This window comes from Henckelia pumila, chromosome 3 (assembly GCF_033568475.1).
Source record: "Henckelia pumila isolate YLH828 chromosome 3, ASM3356847v2, whole genome shotgun sequence".
Lineage (NCBI taxonomy): Eukaryota > Viridiplantae > Streptophyta > Magnoliopsida > Lamiales > Gesneriaceae > Henckelia > Henckelia pumila.
In genome coordinates, this window is record NC_133122.1 from 92,207,261 (window position 1) to 92,223,875 (window position 16,615).

Sequence of the window (16,615 nt, forward strand, 5' to 3'; positions counted from 1 at the left end):
GATCGAACCATGTCCAAAAAAGTTTGATTACGACGCTCCGAGACACCATTCAGCTGAGGTGTCATAGGAGGAGTCCACTGAGAGAGAATCCCATTCTCTTTTAGATAGCTCAAAAACTCGGTACTTAAGTATTCTCCACCTCGATCCGATCGAAGTTCTTTAATAATTCTACCTTGTTTGTTTTCTACTTCAGCCTTGAATTCTTTGAACTTTTAAAATGATTCAGACTTATATTTCATTAAATATAAATACCCATACCTCGAATAATCATCAGTAAAGGTAATGAAGTAGGTGTGACCAAATTTAGTATCGATACTAAATGGTCCGCAAACATCTGTATGGATCAAATCCAACAGATTTTGACTACGTTCAGGCTTCCCTTTGAAAGGATATTTAGTCATTTTTCCTTTTAGACAGGACTCACAAGTAGGTAGAGAGTTAATATCAGACATATCAAACATGCCCTCTCCCACTAGCTTGTTCATCCTCCTTGAGGAAATATGACCTAGCCTAGCATGCCAAAAGTTTGCCGGGTTTTGACTATCGTTTTTCCTTTTATTTGTTGTTACCGGTTTATCAACATAATTAATTGGAACATCTTTTAATTTTAAGTTATATAGATCGTTTTCAAGTTGTCCATTTCCAATCAAACATTCATTCTTGTAAATATTGCAAATCCCATTCACAAAATTACAAAAAAAATCATCTCTATCAAGCATAGAAACAGAAATAATGTTTTTAACTAAATCTGGCACAAATAAAACATCTCTCAAAAATAACTTAAAATTTTTTTGCAAAACTAAATAAACGTCTCTCACTGCTTTGGCTTCAACTCTGGAACCATTTCCGAGCCTCAGCTGGGTCTCACCCATCCTAAGCTTACGACTTCTTGTCATCACCTGCAAATCATTGCAAATGTGAGATCCACATCCGGTATCCAATACCCAAGAAGTAGTTTAAGTGAAACATTTATTTCAATTTAAAACATACCCTTTGCAGTTCGCAACTGCTTGAGGTATTCCTTGCAGTTACGTTTCCAATGACCTGGTTTCTTGCAGTGATGGCAAACATCTCCGGATATGTTCACGTTTGAAGCTTTTGTCTTGGCCTTCTTTTGTGGAACAATTTTCTTGGGTGGGGCAGAACGTTTCTTACCCTTTCCACTTGGCCCCTTCTTGGAGTGAGAAGAGGAGCCAACCAAGAGTACCGGTTTATCCTTCTTTAATGTGGCCTCATAAGACAAGAGCATATTGACCATCTCTTCAAGGGTGGCCTCTACCTTGTTCATATTGAAGTTCACCACAAATCCGTCAAACGACGAAGGAAGTGAAAGAAGTAACAAGTCCGCGTTTAGCTCATGCTCCAATGTCAAATCGAGTGTTACCAACTTTTCAATGAGCCCAATCATGTGTACCCCATGCTCACAGACTGAAGTCCCATCTCGCATGCGACATGTCATGAGCTCTTTGATGGTGGCATACCTCTCCGACCTTGACTGAGCTCCAAAAAGTTCCTTGAGGTGCATGTGTATGTCAGCAGCATTCACGACATCCTCAAATCGCCTCTGGAGTTCATCAGACATTGAAGCTTGCATATAGCATTTAGCCTTGATATCATGGTCCCACCATTGATCAAGTTTTATCAATTCTTCCGGACTTATATTAGCCGGTGCTTCCTTTGGAGGATTCTTTTCTAACACGTAGAAAATTTTCTTCGAGTTTAGAACAATCTTTAATTTACGGAACCATTCCGTATAGTTTGCGCCAGTCAATTTATTTTGTTCGAGAATTGAGTATAGTGGATTTCGCGAATTCATTGTAATGAAATACTGAAAAGAAACAGACAATAATCAGTGATTGTTTAATTAATTTACTAAGACATAAAATATGGCAAAATTTAATTTTATGAATTTGACTCCCACTATTTTAACGATTTCACTACCCTCTAGTGAAAACGAGAATCTCCTTTCCTTAGTGGGAACATGGAGTCCAATTGACAAATCATAGTCCCGAATAATATCAGTCAACCATAATTTTCAAAAGGTAGAGACCAATTACTTCCAAAGTAACCCCCATGTTTTTACCTCATATCCAATAAGGGCCCAATAATATGACGCCGTTTATTGTGACATGTCAAGATAACCCATCAATATTAAGTTGTGATGGACGGTCGCCATGTGGATTCCCCAATAATATGAGCTAATCCCATGGGAGTTCCACCCAACTTACAACATGTGTCGATCCAATGTACAGCTTTCCGACGAACGGGCCCCCCCAATAATATGAGCCGGACCGTATCCGCGGGTAGCATCTCATACATTGATCGTTGATGGAAGGTAGGAACATTTAAATAATATTTAAATTCCCTTTTATAAATCTTGATATCAATTTTAAATCATATTTAAAATGAGGGATTTTAATTTTTGAAAATTTGTCTCATCATGCAATTTATGTATGCTTGCGGCATTCATACAATTTAGTCTAAACATGCATACATCAATAATATCATATATTATTTAAGGATGATAGATCCCATTAACTAATCGACCCGTGGTTGCCAATCACGAGTCTAAGTCGAATCCTAGGTGATATGCAAGTATGCAATGCAATCCTATTACATTGAGCTTTCAATTTACATTTCTTCGGTCTTCATTGTCTGCTGGGCCCACCTTGTCTTCAAATCTTTGTCTCCCACTAAGTCTCATAAATTTACAATAAATATCGATGACAAATATGGGATACATTTTTAGGGGTGGGAACGGGCCATAAACCAGGCCCACTTTTTATTACAAATGACAATCATATTGGGCTATAAACCAAGCCCATTAATAAAATCCAAAAACAATAAGACAAATGTAAATTACCTAACATACACCTAAAACATTGGTTATGGCAATCGATCATCCTTTATCCAATAATTAATTCAATAATTAAATAATTGGATAAACATGCAAAGGCATTATAATTTAAAAGATAAAATCATATTTTATCTTATCCATCCATAAGATCATATCTTATCATCAATTGTACCAAAATAATTAATTTTATAAAATTTAATTTAACGGATAAAATTTATAAATTTTCCAAAGATTTAAATTTATCCAAAAATCAATTTTAAAATTTTCGGACTCGAACAATTCGATCCGATGCCTCGTGAATCAATCAAAAACAATTTTCGATCGGATCAAAAACTAGAATTTCAAAATATTAAAATTTTAATTAAAAAATTAAAAATTAATTTTTTCGGGCTGCCCGGGACAATCCCGGGCAGCCCGCGCCCCAAAAGGGGGCCCGGGCAGGGCAGCCCTGGGCAGCGACGCTCGCTGCCCGATTTGCCCATTAAATTTTAATTTTAAAAATTCGTTTTGTTTCAAAAACCGAGGCTTAAAAATTTTGTACAATCGATCAATTTAATCGTTTGATCCTGTCTCTGACGCCACTGTTGGAAAACGTGTTCAGATCAATCAAGAATTGATACCCGGTGCAGCGGAATTTTAAAAATTTTATTTTATTATATGGAACGATTCCATATCAAGGGTATCAAAACTTATACGATTAAATATGTGTAAGTAAAACAAATAATCACAATTAAATATTTTACCTTAAAATCTCGAAGCGAGATTATGGACACCAACAGAACTTAATCTGCTCTTCTTGTAAATCCCGGGAACCAATGGCGTCACGATCAATCACCGGAATTAGGTCCATGAACGAAAAACAGAAACCCTCTGATTGACTGCAATAGAAATCAATCAGAAGTTTTACGTAGAGAATAAACAGATTTGATCTGTTAATTCGGATTGCAATTTTTCACAAAAATCACAGTCCGAATTTTCTCAAAAGGGACAGAGGAATTTTCGAAAATCCTCTTGAATAGTTTGATGCAGTATTTTCGAAAATTCAAGAATGAACTGTAAGGAATTTTTGAACACTGCTGCCAATTTATAGATAATTTCTAGACTAGATTAAATTATAATTGTATTAGGACTCTAACTCCTTAAAGCCCACAATCCATAACTTAAGCCCAACAAGGCAAGCCCGTTGTTTTAGAAATTAATATAAAATTCATCGTGACTCCGATTGATAAACTGATTTCATCAATGTGCACAAAAAACATTTCTGCATCTTTTAGAGTCAAGATAATTTTTCTGAATCCGAATTCAGTGATTTCCAAAAATGCCTATCCCTATGTCATTTTAGGAAATCCCACTCCCTTTAGTTAAGAAGTCCAACTTCTCTTTCATTAAATTTAACTCTTTAAATTTAAATATCTCTACGGGGTTTTAGTAATCCATTACTTTTGTAACCCTCAATGGTTCAGGGATACAGCTAGCCGTGGGCTCACAACTCCTTGTGACTCGGAACAACAATTTCCGACTTACCCATCGAATCATGGTAAGAGCGTCTAGCAACATCGCCCCATGATTCCCTAGGTATCACTGATAGTGCCTGCAAGAACCAGTAGATTTTGGTTAGCGTACAGTACAGTCCCTTCATCCAAATATCCCGATCGAATCAACAACCATTGGTACATCGAGAGTTGTTCGAGATTCGATAACTATGCAATGCATCTTGAAGATCAAACAGTGACATCGCATGTGCTACTAGGAAACCAAGTAACCTAAATCACATCGAGTACTCTGGCCAGAGATTTGTCACACTAATATCTCCTCAGATCGCATAGGATATCCACACTCGCAAGTATGTGGTGAATCCTTGACAACAAAGCATCGACTCCTATATGTGTCGTAACTGTACCCAATCCCAACACCTGATGACCCCAATAGAGTCGGTAAACGAGTCAAAGTATAGTACTAGCATATAGAGTCTCAATGATGTTTCAAGTAGTAAGGACTAATGGTGTACAACCAAAACCGCGGACTTTATCCACTCGATAAGTGATAACCACTTGGAAAGTTCGAATAGGGTAGTTCGATCATTCATCATATGAATATCCATTTTCATGATTTGAACATCTCCATGTTCATTACCAATGAAACGTGGTACTTGACATCACAAATGCTAGTTTCAATCTCGAGCGATCCTTATCCTTATTTGCGGATGGCTCAATTGACTAGGAACTGTTTAGAATATACAGTGACTATAAGATGTGTTTCATAATAGTGATCTCTCTTTATTCACTATCTCATCTTACTTACACTATAGTATATTCAAGGTCTTTATCAAAACAGCAATAGTATATCACAATATAACAATATGAAGAAAGATAAAGAAAATGCCATTAATGAATATAAATTATATTAAACAAAGATTGTTTATACATAGAGTCATAAAAGCCCTTTAGCCACAAGTTGGCTAACCGGGCACCCACTCTTTCAAGTATGTATAACTATCAGGAGTATGTCTATCGATTGAATTTATGGGTGAATAACCTATGGTCGAGATGATGTAGATCATCAGAGGTGTGATAACTTCTATTGCAATGTATGCGTGGCTTCTCAGGCCAATGGCTAAGAGATGACATAGTTTTGAGTTATACTAAGAAACGTGAACTATGATTTGCACTGGACATGGTATTGGATTCCCAGTATTGCTTGGGAAGCTTATTTTGCTTCGGTAGGGCATGGGAAGGATGACCAGTCTGGGAATCATGTTAAGCTGTTACGTTGGAGTATAACTTTGTGTCAACTAGATTCTCTCTTGAGCCGAAATTCGAACTTTGTTGTGACAACACAATGTTGGGATTGGTGTTTCCTGACTAGAGGTGTTGAACACTGAGAACTTTTGGAACCATTAGATGGTTAGATCTAGTTGGTAATTCGACGAATGCAGTAAACCAGTCAGGTTATTCTTATTCTTCGTTAGTCTAAGAAATTTCTTTGGGATGATGATCTCGATCAAGCGGGTGTTTGTATCCTTTGTGGTCAGAGAGATCGGGGTCAGTATGGAAGACGTATCAGTGTTGTGATACATTATTGCCAGAGAAGTTCGACTGTCGACCAGTAGCGCAGTAATCTTCAGCTAGGAGAATGTTAATGCAGTTCAGCATTAATGGAGCTTGCAGGGAATTCTACAAGAGTCTGAGTATGTCGGAATCTATTCGACCAGACACTCAAGCAAGGATATCTAGTACGTTCTCGAGGTTTTACCCTAGATTTCGAGGACGAAATCTTTTACAAGGGGGGGGGGGTTGCAGAATGTAGTGACCCGTATCTAGAATTAACGATTAATGAGTAATTAATCATGTAATCATGTTTGGATTAAGTAAAACATGATTAAGAAAATTTCAAATGGATTAACGGAGTTCAGAAATGGATTCAGAACACTCAAAAATGGTGGGTAAGGTTCGGGAGGTTCGGACGCTCCGAACTTGAGTTCGGAGGATCCAAACATGGACGGAGCCAGGCTTCGGAGGCTCTGAAGGCTTCGGACGGTCCGAAGTGGGTTCGGACAATCCGAACACCTGCAGCCAGCTGTCCCAAAATATTATGTCATTGGTGACGTCATCCGGACAGAGTTTGGACGATCCGAAGAGCCAGTTCGGACGATCCGAACAGTGTATTGGACAGGTGCAAGATTGCATGTGATTGGTTTGACACGTGGAGGAGATCAGACGATCCGTTGAGGCGATCGGATGGCCCGAAGAAGATCGGACACTCCGAAGGCGTGATTGGACGACCGAACGTGTTCTATAAATATGAAGTCCGAGCTCCTCATTCGTGCAAATTCCAAAATCCTCTCTTTTGCCCACGTGGCTCTATTTTAGGGATTTGGGTACTCTTATTTTAGAGTTGGAGTAGGAAATATATTCTAGCATAGTCAGACAGTGTCTGACATAGTAGCGGAGCAGTGCTAGTGTAGTGGAGCCGTACTCGAGGTTGTAGAGCTGCAGCAGGGGTGTGCCCCTAGTTACGGGATAGTCGCCAACAGTGGGCTGACGACGGACGCAGGTATAGCTATGGTATCCTTAAATTATTTAGGAGTATGCAATATCTTAGTTAAGGCTTTTAGAGCTTAATTAATGATGCATGGGTATTTGCATTGTAGAGCTGATGTAGGCTTGGAACCTAGAGTGGGACTGCTAGGACTGCCTGTAGAAAGGTACATAAGTACTGACTAAGATAGCCAGTGGGTTTTGCATGCTTATATGTTGCATTTGTGTGTCATATTATTATGCGGCATGTGCATATCATATTGTGCCTATACGTCTTTTGAGATAAGCCATGTAGGGCCACTCAGCCCTGTTTAGACGATTGATGTCTAGTGCTTTGCTACCGACGGGTATGGGCTGGTACTAGCATCTAGGGGACACGGTCCACGTCCTGTAGGAATGAGCAGTGTACGCAGGGTTTGCTCCCCGGGGTGTACCACTCATGTCCTAGGCGCCATTACTGAGCAGTTGTATACAGTTATTCCAGATATGGATACCCTGTCATGTGCATGCATCATATTTGTATAATTTACCCGTTCTTTCGTATTGAGCTTAGAGCTCACGTCCTATCTTTTTTGTGTATCTGGACACCCCATTCGATGGGCAGGTGTAGGTGCAGGATTGAGCACCAGGAGCTTGGAGTAGCCAGTGACCAGTGAAGACAGCAGGATTAGCTGTAGGTTTTGCCCTTTAGGCTTATTCATTCGATTGGGTTGTATAATCGAATTTGTTTAACCGGTTGTATTCTGCCGTCTGCTTTTATTTAAGTCTTCCACAGCGATTTATTTTAATTCATGCTTAATTATGCTCTTAACTCTGATTAGGTAGTGGATCCGGGTTGGGTCGCTACAGATGTGACATAAGAGGTGGAGATCCCACCGCCACGTACGTTGGTTTTATGATTGATCAATCATTATAAATTTGAGGCCACCGAACGGAACCTATAAGTTTTGAGAATTTAAGACATGTCATATTATGATAAGCTAGCATTAAGTATAAAATTTATGATGATGATGTTTAAGATGCAGCATTATGCAATGTTTTTAAGATCATACATGCATAAGACATTTTAAAGAAATTAGTTTTATATGATATGTGCTTGTGTGCGATTTTATTATATAGTATTTGTTATTACTGGATGGAACATGCTGAGCTTCTAGGCTCACTAGATTTAAATAGTGTGCAGGTGAAAATAATTTTATAGTTGATAATGTGGTCCCTACAGGAGGTGAGGACGTCTGAGTATCCAGTTCAACTAGCTTACCCGTGAAAGGAGTATTGATTAGAGAGTACCTTTGTGGCACAAGCACAGAGAGCATGTTGCAAATTGTTAAGCCATGGGTAACTCGAGTCAAATATGAAAATAGGAAGGAAGAATGAAATTGTATAGAAAATTCAATAGAACATGGAAGTTATCTATGAAATTCAGTATTCAAATTCTAACTGAATCTAGGTTAGACGAGAATTATGGTTATTTAGGTAAAATAAATTAATGATGAATCAAATCAACAACCAAATTCAAAACTATAAGCATCTGTCTATATGCATTATGAATATTTGTAACGACCAGTATCTGTATGTAATGACTAAAAAATTCATATATCCAATCACAAGTATTAATAAGATTTTAAATGAAATTTAAATGATTTTATTTTATTTATTTATGATTTAAAAGTTATATTTAAATAAATTCTTTTATGTGATTTATTAATGATTTATAAGTTGTTTTTAAAAGATTTTATGCTATTTATTTTGCGTAAGATTTTATGTTGAAAAGTTGAGATTTTTGGTGTTAAAATATATGTTTGATTATTGTGTTAAATGATTTAATATTATATAATATGCCTAATGTTCAATGGTAGCAAGTTTAATTTGTTTCAGGTATGGGTTTAATTCCGATGACGAACAAAACTAGCATACGAACGGGGTTTAAGGATTTTAAAGAGATAAATTATCATTATGTAGATTTTGATAAAAAATTATGTATGTTATTTAAATTTTAAAATTAAATATGTTGTTGGTCATTATGTAGATTTTGATAAAAAAAAAAAATGATGTATGTTATTTAAATTTTAAAGTTAAATATGTTGTTAGTGCAAATTATTTAAAGTTGAGCTTGATAGTCAAGTTTTAAAATGTTTGAGGATAAAGTTTAAAAGTTAAGAATTTGTTTAATGGGCCGTTCAGCCCAATAGTTTAAAAAAATTGAAGTTAGCGTGCAAGGGGAGAATCCTCTCCTCTACTAGCCGCCAACTCCATCCCCTTTCCTCCTCCAATCTGCAAGTTGCACCCATGGAGAAAGATTGTTCAACGATCCATTCGTGTCAAGGCTAGAACGAGTTCCTTAGGTACCAATAACTCCCTACCAACAATAAAGACAAGTTTTTAACACTTTTGAAACAACCATTCAAGCTAATATGTATTTTTAACATTAAAGATTTTTGAGAAAAGATGTTTGAATATGAGTATTTTTTATGTATGTATTTTTAGTTTAAAGCTTTTGAAGTTGTGGTTTTTTTATCGATTCCTTTCAAGTTTTGAAGACTTTCATGTGGGAAATCAAGGTGTCAACGAGTGAATGTTTCGTGTAAAGATTTTTGAGATTTGATGAAAAGATGTGTGAATCTGAGAATTATGGTATGTGTATTTTGAACGTAAAGTTTGATGCAAATCTTTTGAAGATGGTTGTTTTCAGATGAATCCGTTTTGAGATTTCAAAGTTTTTCATGTGTTTGATCATAAGTTTCAATGGGTGAGTGAGTGAGTTTGAAAAGGGATTGTAAAGGGTTGAAAAAAAATCGAGATTCCCAGGTTTGCACCACGCGTAGCGCTGCCTGGTTGCCCAGGCAGCGACCTGCGCGCTCGAGCGCACGTGTCTGCATGCTCGAGCGCCTAGGGGCACGCTTTCTACGCGCCCCAGCCGGCAGAGTTTTGCCCAAAAAATTATCTTATCGCATGTTGATGTTTTAAATTCATGTTTATGATATTTTAAGGTGTTTTAAGTTTTTTTAGTATGTCCAATGTAAAAAGTTTCAAGTTTTAATGTCAAGAACTAAAATATTTAAAACAATTAAGTTGCACAATAAAATTAATATTGACAATTAAACTTAAATGATTAAAAGAATTTTTTTAAATAATTAATACGATGAAAATAATTTGAATAAATAATTAATATTTTATTAACAAATAATTCAGATAAAGAATTTTAAACCGATTAAATTTAAAAATAATAATCATAATATTTATTTAATTTAATGCATGCGATTTAATAGATTGAATTTTAGGTGCTACAAGAACTATCCGACTCATGATCTTGAGTTGGCGGCAGTTGTATTTGTGTTGAAGCTGTGGAGACATTACTTGTATGATGAGAAGTACCAGATTTTCATCGACCACAAGAGCCTAAAGTACTTTTTCACTCAGAAGGAGTTGAATATGTGGCAGAGGCGATGGTTAGAATTGGTGAAGGACTTCAACTGTGACATTAGCTGCCATCAATGTAAGACTAATTTAGTAGCAGATGCATTGAGTCGCAAGTCTGCGGCTTTGAATCATTTGACAATTCAACAGGAGCTAATTGCAGATTTTGAGATGATGAAATTGGAGGTATTTGAACCAATGGAGTTATGCACTTTTTCAGCCTTAACATTAGTGCTAAGTTTTCTTGATAGGATTAGAGCAAGCCAAGCTTGTGATGAACAGTTGATGGCGTGAAGGAATAGAGATGAAGCTAAGGGTGGTACACTGTATACCATCAAGGATAGAATTGTTCATCACAAAGGTAAATGTGGGTGCCAGCAGTAGACTCACTGAGGGTAGAGGTAATGACTGAAGCACATACTGTTCCGTATTCCCTTCATCCAGGAAGTACAAAAATGTTGAAGGACCTGCAAGCATTATATTGGTGGTCAGGTATGAAGAAGGATATTGTGATATTTGTGAGTAAGTGTTTGACTTGTCAGAAAGTAAAAGTAGAGCATCAGAGGCCAGCAGGTCTTCTGAAACCGTTGTCAATCCCCACTTGGAAGTAGGAAGATGTCACTATGGATTTCGTGGTAGGATTGTCGGTTACACCGCAAAGGATGAACTCGATCTGGTTGATAGTTGACAGGTTAACGAAGTCAACTCATTTTCTACCAGTCGGGAATAATTTCTTGATGAATCAGTATGTAGAGCTATACATTCGAGAAATTGTCAGATTGCATGGAGTTTCAGCAAGAATTGTGTCTGACAGAGATCCTAAGTTCACCTCAAATTTTTGGGGAAGTTTACACCGAAGTTTGGGAACGAAGTAAGCTTTCAGCATAGCTTTCCACCCTCAGATCGATGGTCAATCAGAACGAGTGATCCAGATACTCGGAAACATGTTGAGGGCTTGTATGATCGACTTTGGAGGAAATTGGGATCGAAATTTCCTTTAGTGAAGTTCACTTATAACAATAGTTATCAACCAACTATTGGCATGTATCCGTATGAGACATTGTATTGAAGGAGATGTAGGACTCCCTTGCACTGGGATGAACTTGGAGAAAGAGCTGTTTTGGGACCAGAGATTGTGACTTATACAGTGGACTTGATAGCTAAGATAAGGGACAGAATGTTGACAGCACAAATTCGACAAAAGAGTTATGTCGATCAGCGGCGTAGGGATTTGGAGTTTGAATTCGGTGACCATGTGCTCCTAAAGGTGTCACCATGGAAGGGTGTTATGAGGTTTGGGAAGAGAGGTAAACTCAGTCCAAGATACATAGGACCATTCGAGATCCTAGAGAAAGTTGTGGTTCGAGCTTATCGAGTAGCCTTACCACCAAACTTTGACGGTGTGCCCAACGTCTTCCATATCTCCATGCTGAGAAAGTATGTGGCGAATCCTTCCCATGTTATTCGCCATGAGCCAGTGGAATGGTCGTAAAACTTGTCCTACACGGAGATGTCCGTTCAAATCTTGTACAGACAAGTTCGTTGGTTGAGGAACAGAGAGATCCCAATGGTGAAAGTCCTATGGCGCAACCAATTGGTTGAGGAAGCTACGTGGGAAACCATGCGGGATATGCGAGCGCGCTATCCTGAGATGTTTGGTAAGTCGAATTTCGAGGACAAAATTCTTTGGAGGGTAGAGTTGTAAGGTTCAAAAAGTCCACTAGCCTAATCATGATAAACTAATTTGAATTATATGATTTACTGCATGTTATTTAGAAAACTTAATTGTTATGTTTAATTTGGTGGTTTATTGTCATGCCTGAAATTTTATGTGTTATGATGTTATTTTTTAAAAAGTTTCAGGTTTGGTATTTCATTCTGGACAATAGGACGAAACTGGCATTCGAGCGAGTTAAAAAAATATTTTATTTAAATGAAGTTTAAGTTGATGCAGTGTATTTTATTAATTGGGAGAGTAGAGTTTTTAAAAATTTTAATTGTAACTAATTGGTCGTGTTGGGAACTTATTAGTCACTAAATTTAATAAGCGTTCAAATCCTTTCTTAAATCTCATTTAGAATGCTTTCACTTCTCCCCCAAATCCCATCTCATCTTTCAAACGCTATATCCAAGGCTAGGGTTCTTCGATTCTCAAGGCTAGATCATCCTTCCATCCAGGTTAATTCCAAGCAATCGTTTCAGGCAAGTTTTTACTGTTTTGAAACTCATTCGAGAGTATATGTATTTTCAAGGTAAACCTTAGACGATTTATTGTTGATGTATGCATGATTTCTTGAAAATTTATGAGTATGTTTCTTACTTGTGATACGTGAAGCATTTTTTATGTTTTCGGTTCAAGTTTATCGAGGTTTAAATGATTTTGAAGTAAGAAATCAGAATTTTTGGGTAAAAAGTTAAGAGGATTTTTGTTTCAAATCTTTGAATAGTTGAGTGTTTTTTGTTCGATTTCTTTTGAATTTTTAATTGCATTGGATAGTATTTTGAGGGAAACATGTTCCAAAACATTTTCGGATTGAAAAGGGAAGGAAAAAGTACGAAAAATAGGTAGTGCTGCGCCTTGCGCACGACGTCCTGCTCATGCAGGACGTTGCGGCCGCGCGGGGGTGCCTCCGGAGTGGCGCACCCGCGCAGGTGGTTCGAATTAGGGTCCCATATTTTAGATTTTTTGGGTCCTAAAAATCATGTTTATGATTTTTTAATATATTTTAATTATTTTGAAGAATGTTTATGAAAAAATTTCAAGTTTTCGATGTACGAAACAGACGAAATGCCTCGCATGGATCAGTTAAGTTATGTATGGCATGTTTATGTAATTTTCTCATGAAAGCTAATTTTCTCATGAAATGTTTTGAAGTATTTATGCATGTTAACATCACGAGAAGTTTAAAGAGCATGATTTTACGAAGTTACAAAATTTGTGACGATGACATGATATGTTATGATATGTTAAGATGAATGATGCGATGCATGAAAAATATTTTGTTGATTTAAGCGTTTTGTGGTGATTACACGGGGAATGCACTTTGGGATGAGCTCCGGAGCGACTATCCAAACATGGTCACGAGATGGTTACATGGGGTATGCACTTTGGTATGAGCTCAGGAGCGGCTATCCAAAGAATGAAAGTTACAGGCGTAATGCCATATGCTTGTTGTACAACAGAAAACTATGAATGGATCATTATGACGGTTACCACAATACACATACTTTATCACCCCAAATATTTTAGGTTATGGTTACATGAAGATGCAATCATGTTAAATTTTTCATGAAAGTCTATGTTAATGCTTTTCTCATTTAAAGTTTTAGAAAAATGCTTTTTATGCATTATTCTTGCTGAGTCTTTAGACTCACTATACTTGAATGGTGCAGGTAACGAGGATATCGATACTTGAATCGATGATTATATTGAAGATGGACATGAAGAAGAGCAAGGGGTCGGTCCAGCGGGCGATGCATGAGTGCGAGACTTATGAATGAGAGTTGATCAAACAAAATTTTATGTTCATGAAGGGAAAACAAGTTTTGATTTTTAGTTGATGTCCATGTTTGGCAAAGTCTTTTTGAATGTTTATTTCATTATTTTGTGCACTTTTTAATACTCTTACTTAATAAAAAATATGATTCTTCCGCAAAATTTTTAATTCCCCAAATTTTTAAGTATGCATGTAAGAGTAACACTTCAATTGAGTTTGGGACGTTACAGGGCCTAAGCCTTTAGTGGGAGGTGAGACTCCTAAGGCAGCAGAGGATTGTCTCGAGCGGATAGAAAACTGTTTCCATGCTTTTGACTGTTCGAAGGAGCAAAAAATTGAGGCCGCTACATTTTTGTTGGAGGGTCGAGCACGTAAATGGTGGAGATTTTTGTCTACTCAGACTCTTCAGGAACAAGGTCATGTTTCGTGGGGCGATTTCTGCAAGTTGTTCCTTCAGTTGTATTTTCCTCCAGCACTTCGTCAGGAGAAGGAGATTGAGATGCTTAACCTAAAGTAAGGAGCGATGACCATCGATGAGTACCAGCAGAAGTTTATTGATCTACTTCCCTATTGTCCGCATATTGGTGCCAGTTTTGATGGGAAGTACGACCACTTTCTCCAAGGTCTGAACTAGGAGATCTTTGATAGAGTCACTGTTTGCGACGATCCTACATCTTATGAGGGCTTGGTGAACCTTTGTTGCCAGGATGAGATCAGTTTGAGACAAGCTAGGGAGTTGCAATCTTCTCGACCTTCGAGTTCCTTGGGTCCGTGTGCTCAATCTTTTAAGAAGCAAGGTGCTACTTCTTCTTTTTCTTCTGGATTTGGCGGTATATTCCATTTTGGTAATCATAGGGGCGAGGCTCGTTGTGAACAATGTAGGAGGAGACACCCTCCAGGACAATGTTGTCGTTCTTTTGGCGCTTCTTTTCTCTGTGGTGAGATGGGACATTTGAAGAAAGACTGCCCTAACCGTGTTGGAGTAGGGAGTGGTTCTGGTAGTGGCGGAGGTTCTCAGGCTACCGTTCAGCAGCAACAGTCACAGCAACAACCTCTTCAGACTTTTTCTCGTGGTCATTCTACCTTGCGCCCTCGTTTCCAAGGGCAAGTGATTGCGCTTAACCAGGATCAGGCTCAGGCTGACAGCGAGAGCATGATCGCAGGTACCTTTAGTTTGTGTGGTTTTCCTGCATGCATTTTGATCGATACTAGTGCATCACATTCTTTCATATCAGCTCAATTTGTTAAGAAATTTATACTACCGTATGTTCCTTTAGATGTGTTGTTAGTTGTTTCGACTCCGATGGGTCAGGAGGTTCTGGCCAAGAGTCTAGTGGTAGGTTGTGTTTTGGGTTTTGAGGGTCATCAGTTGAGTGCTAGCCTGATGATTTTAGCGATGGATGATTTTGACTACATCATTAGGATCGACCTTTTGACTGCCTATAGAGCTGTAGTGGATTGCTACCAGTGGTTTGTCCAATTTTCCCCGAGGATGGATATGCATGGTATTTCTATGGTAAGGGAGTGCCTCGATTCTAGTGGTCTCTACTCTGAAATACTGTCGTGCTTTAGAGTCTGGCAGGGAAGAATACTATCGCGATTGATGCATCCTTAGAGGTTACGGATATTTAGAAGATACCATTGGTCCGAGAGTTTCCGGATGTGTTTCCTGATGAGATTACAGGATGGCCTCCTGTTCGTGAGGTAGAGTTTATCATAGAGTTGTTGTCAAGGGCAACGTCGATTTCCCGAGCACCTTATTTTCTTGCTCCGTCAAAGATAAGAGAATTGCAGAAGCAATTGCACGATCTTCTTGATAAGGGCTACATTTGACCCAGTGTTTCACCTTGGGGAGCCCTATTTCTATTTTTCAAGAAGAAAAATGGTTCGATGCGTCTTTGTATAGACTACAGACAACTGAACCAAGTGACTGTTAAGAACAATTATCCTATTCCGCGGATAGATGATCTGTTTTATCAGCTTTAGGGGACTTCTAACTATTCTAATATTGATCTGCGGTCAGAGTATCATTAGTTACGAGTTAGAGAGGAGGATATCCCTAAGATGGATTTTCGCACAAGGTATAGTCACTATGAGTTTTTAGTGATGGCATTCGGATTAACAAATGCTCATGCTCTCTTCATGGACTTGATGAATAGGGTTTTCTGTGACTTCATGTATAAATTTGTGGTAGTGTTCATCGATAACATATTGGTTTATTCTCACTGCGTGGATGAGCATGCCTTTCATCTCCGTAATGTTTTGAAGATATTGAGAAAGCGACAATTGTACGCTAAGCTCAGTAAGTGTGATTTATGGATTGACCGAGGTGTTTTCCTTGGTCATGTGATTTCTAGAGATGGTGTGGTAGTTGATCCTAGCAAGACATAAGCTATTTTTACTTGGTCGCATCCGATGACAGCTTCATAGATCCGTAGTTTCCTGGGTTTGGCAGGATAATATCATCGATATGTGGAGAATTTCTCTCAGAAAGCCAGTCCATTGACACAATTGATGAAGAAGGATGTTCCTTTTGTATGGTCTACAGAGTTTGAAGAGAGTTTTCGTGAGTTTCGACATCGTCTAATGACAGCTCCAGTGCTAGCATTGCCATCTGGATCTAGTGGTTTTGTAGTCTACACTGATGCTTCTTTTCAGGGTTTGAGGTGTGTGTTGACTCAGAAAGGACATGTGATTGCCTATGCTTCCAGACAGCTGAAGACTCATGAAAAGAATTATCATGTACATGATTTGGAGCTTGCAGCCATTTTCTTCTATCTTAAGATTTGGCGATTTTCTGTACAGTG

The 16,615-nt window shown here is 38.0% G+C and overlaps 1 protein-coding gene across 1 annotated transcript; it reads left to right on the forward strand.

Moving 5' to 3' along the window:
* The first annotated feature begins 10,715 nt into the window (after window positions 1-10,715).
* On the forward strand, window positions 10,716-11,803 carry LOC140889222 (uncharacterized). Its single transcript, XM_073296932.1, has 4 exons — window positions 10,716-10,803; window positions 10,854-10,987; window positions 11,058-11,182; window positions 11,383-11,803. The coding sequence occupies exons 1-4, from the start codon at window positions 10,716-10,718 to the stop codon at window positions 11,801-11,803; spliced, it is 768 nt and encodes a 255-aa protein (XP_073153033.1).
* The last annotated feature ends 4,812 nt before the right edge of the window (window positions 11,804-16,615 follow it).

Bases quoted from the DNA above. Each gene is read 5' to 3' on its own strand.
- LOC140889222 (XM_073296932.1), top strand. From the start codon at position 10,716: ATGACTGAAGCACATACTGTTCCGTATTCCCTTCATCCAGGAAGTACA. The intron at 10,804-10,853 runs GTATGAAGAAGG...TTGACTTGTCAG, and splicing joins AGCATTATATTGGTGGTCAG to AAAGTAAAAGTAGAGCATCA. The intron at 10,988-11,057 runs GTTGATAGTTGA...TTGATGAATCAG, and splicing joins CAAAGGATGAACTCGATCTG to TATGTAGAGCTATACATTCG.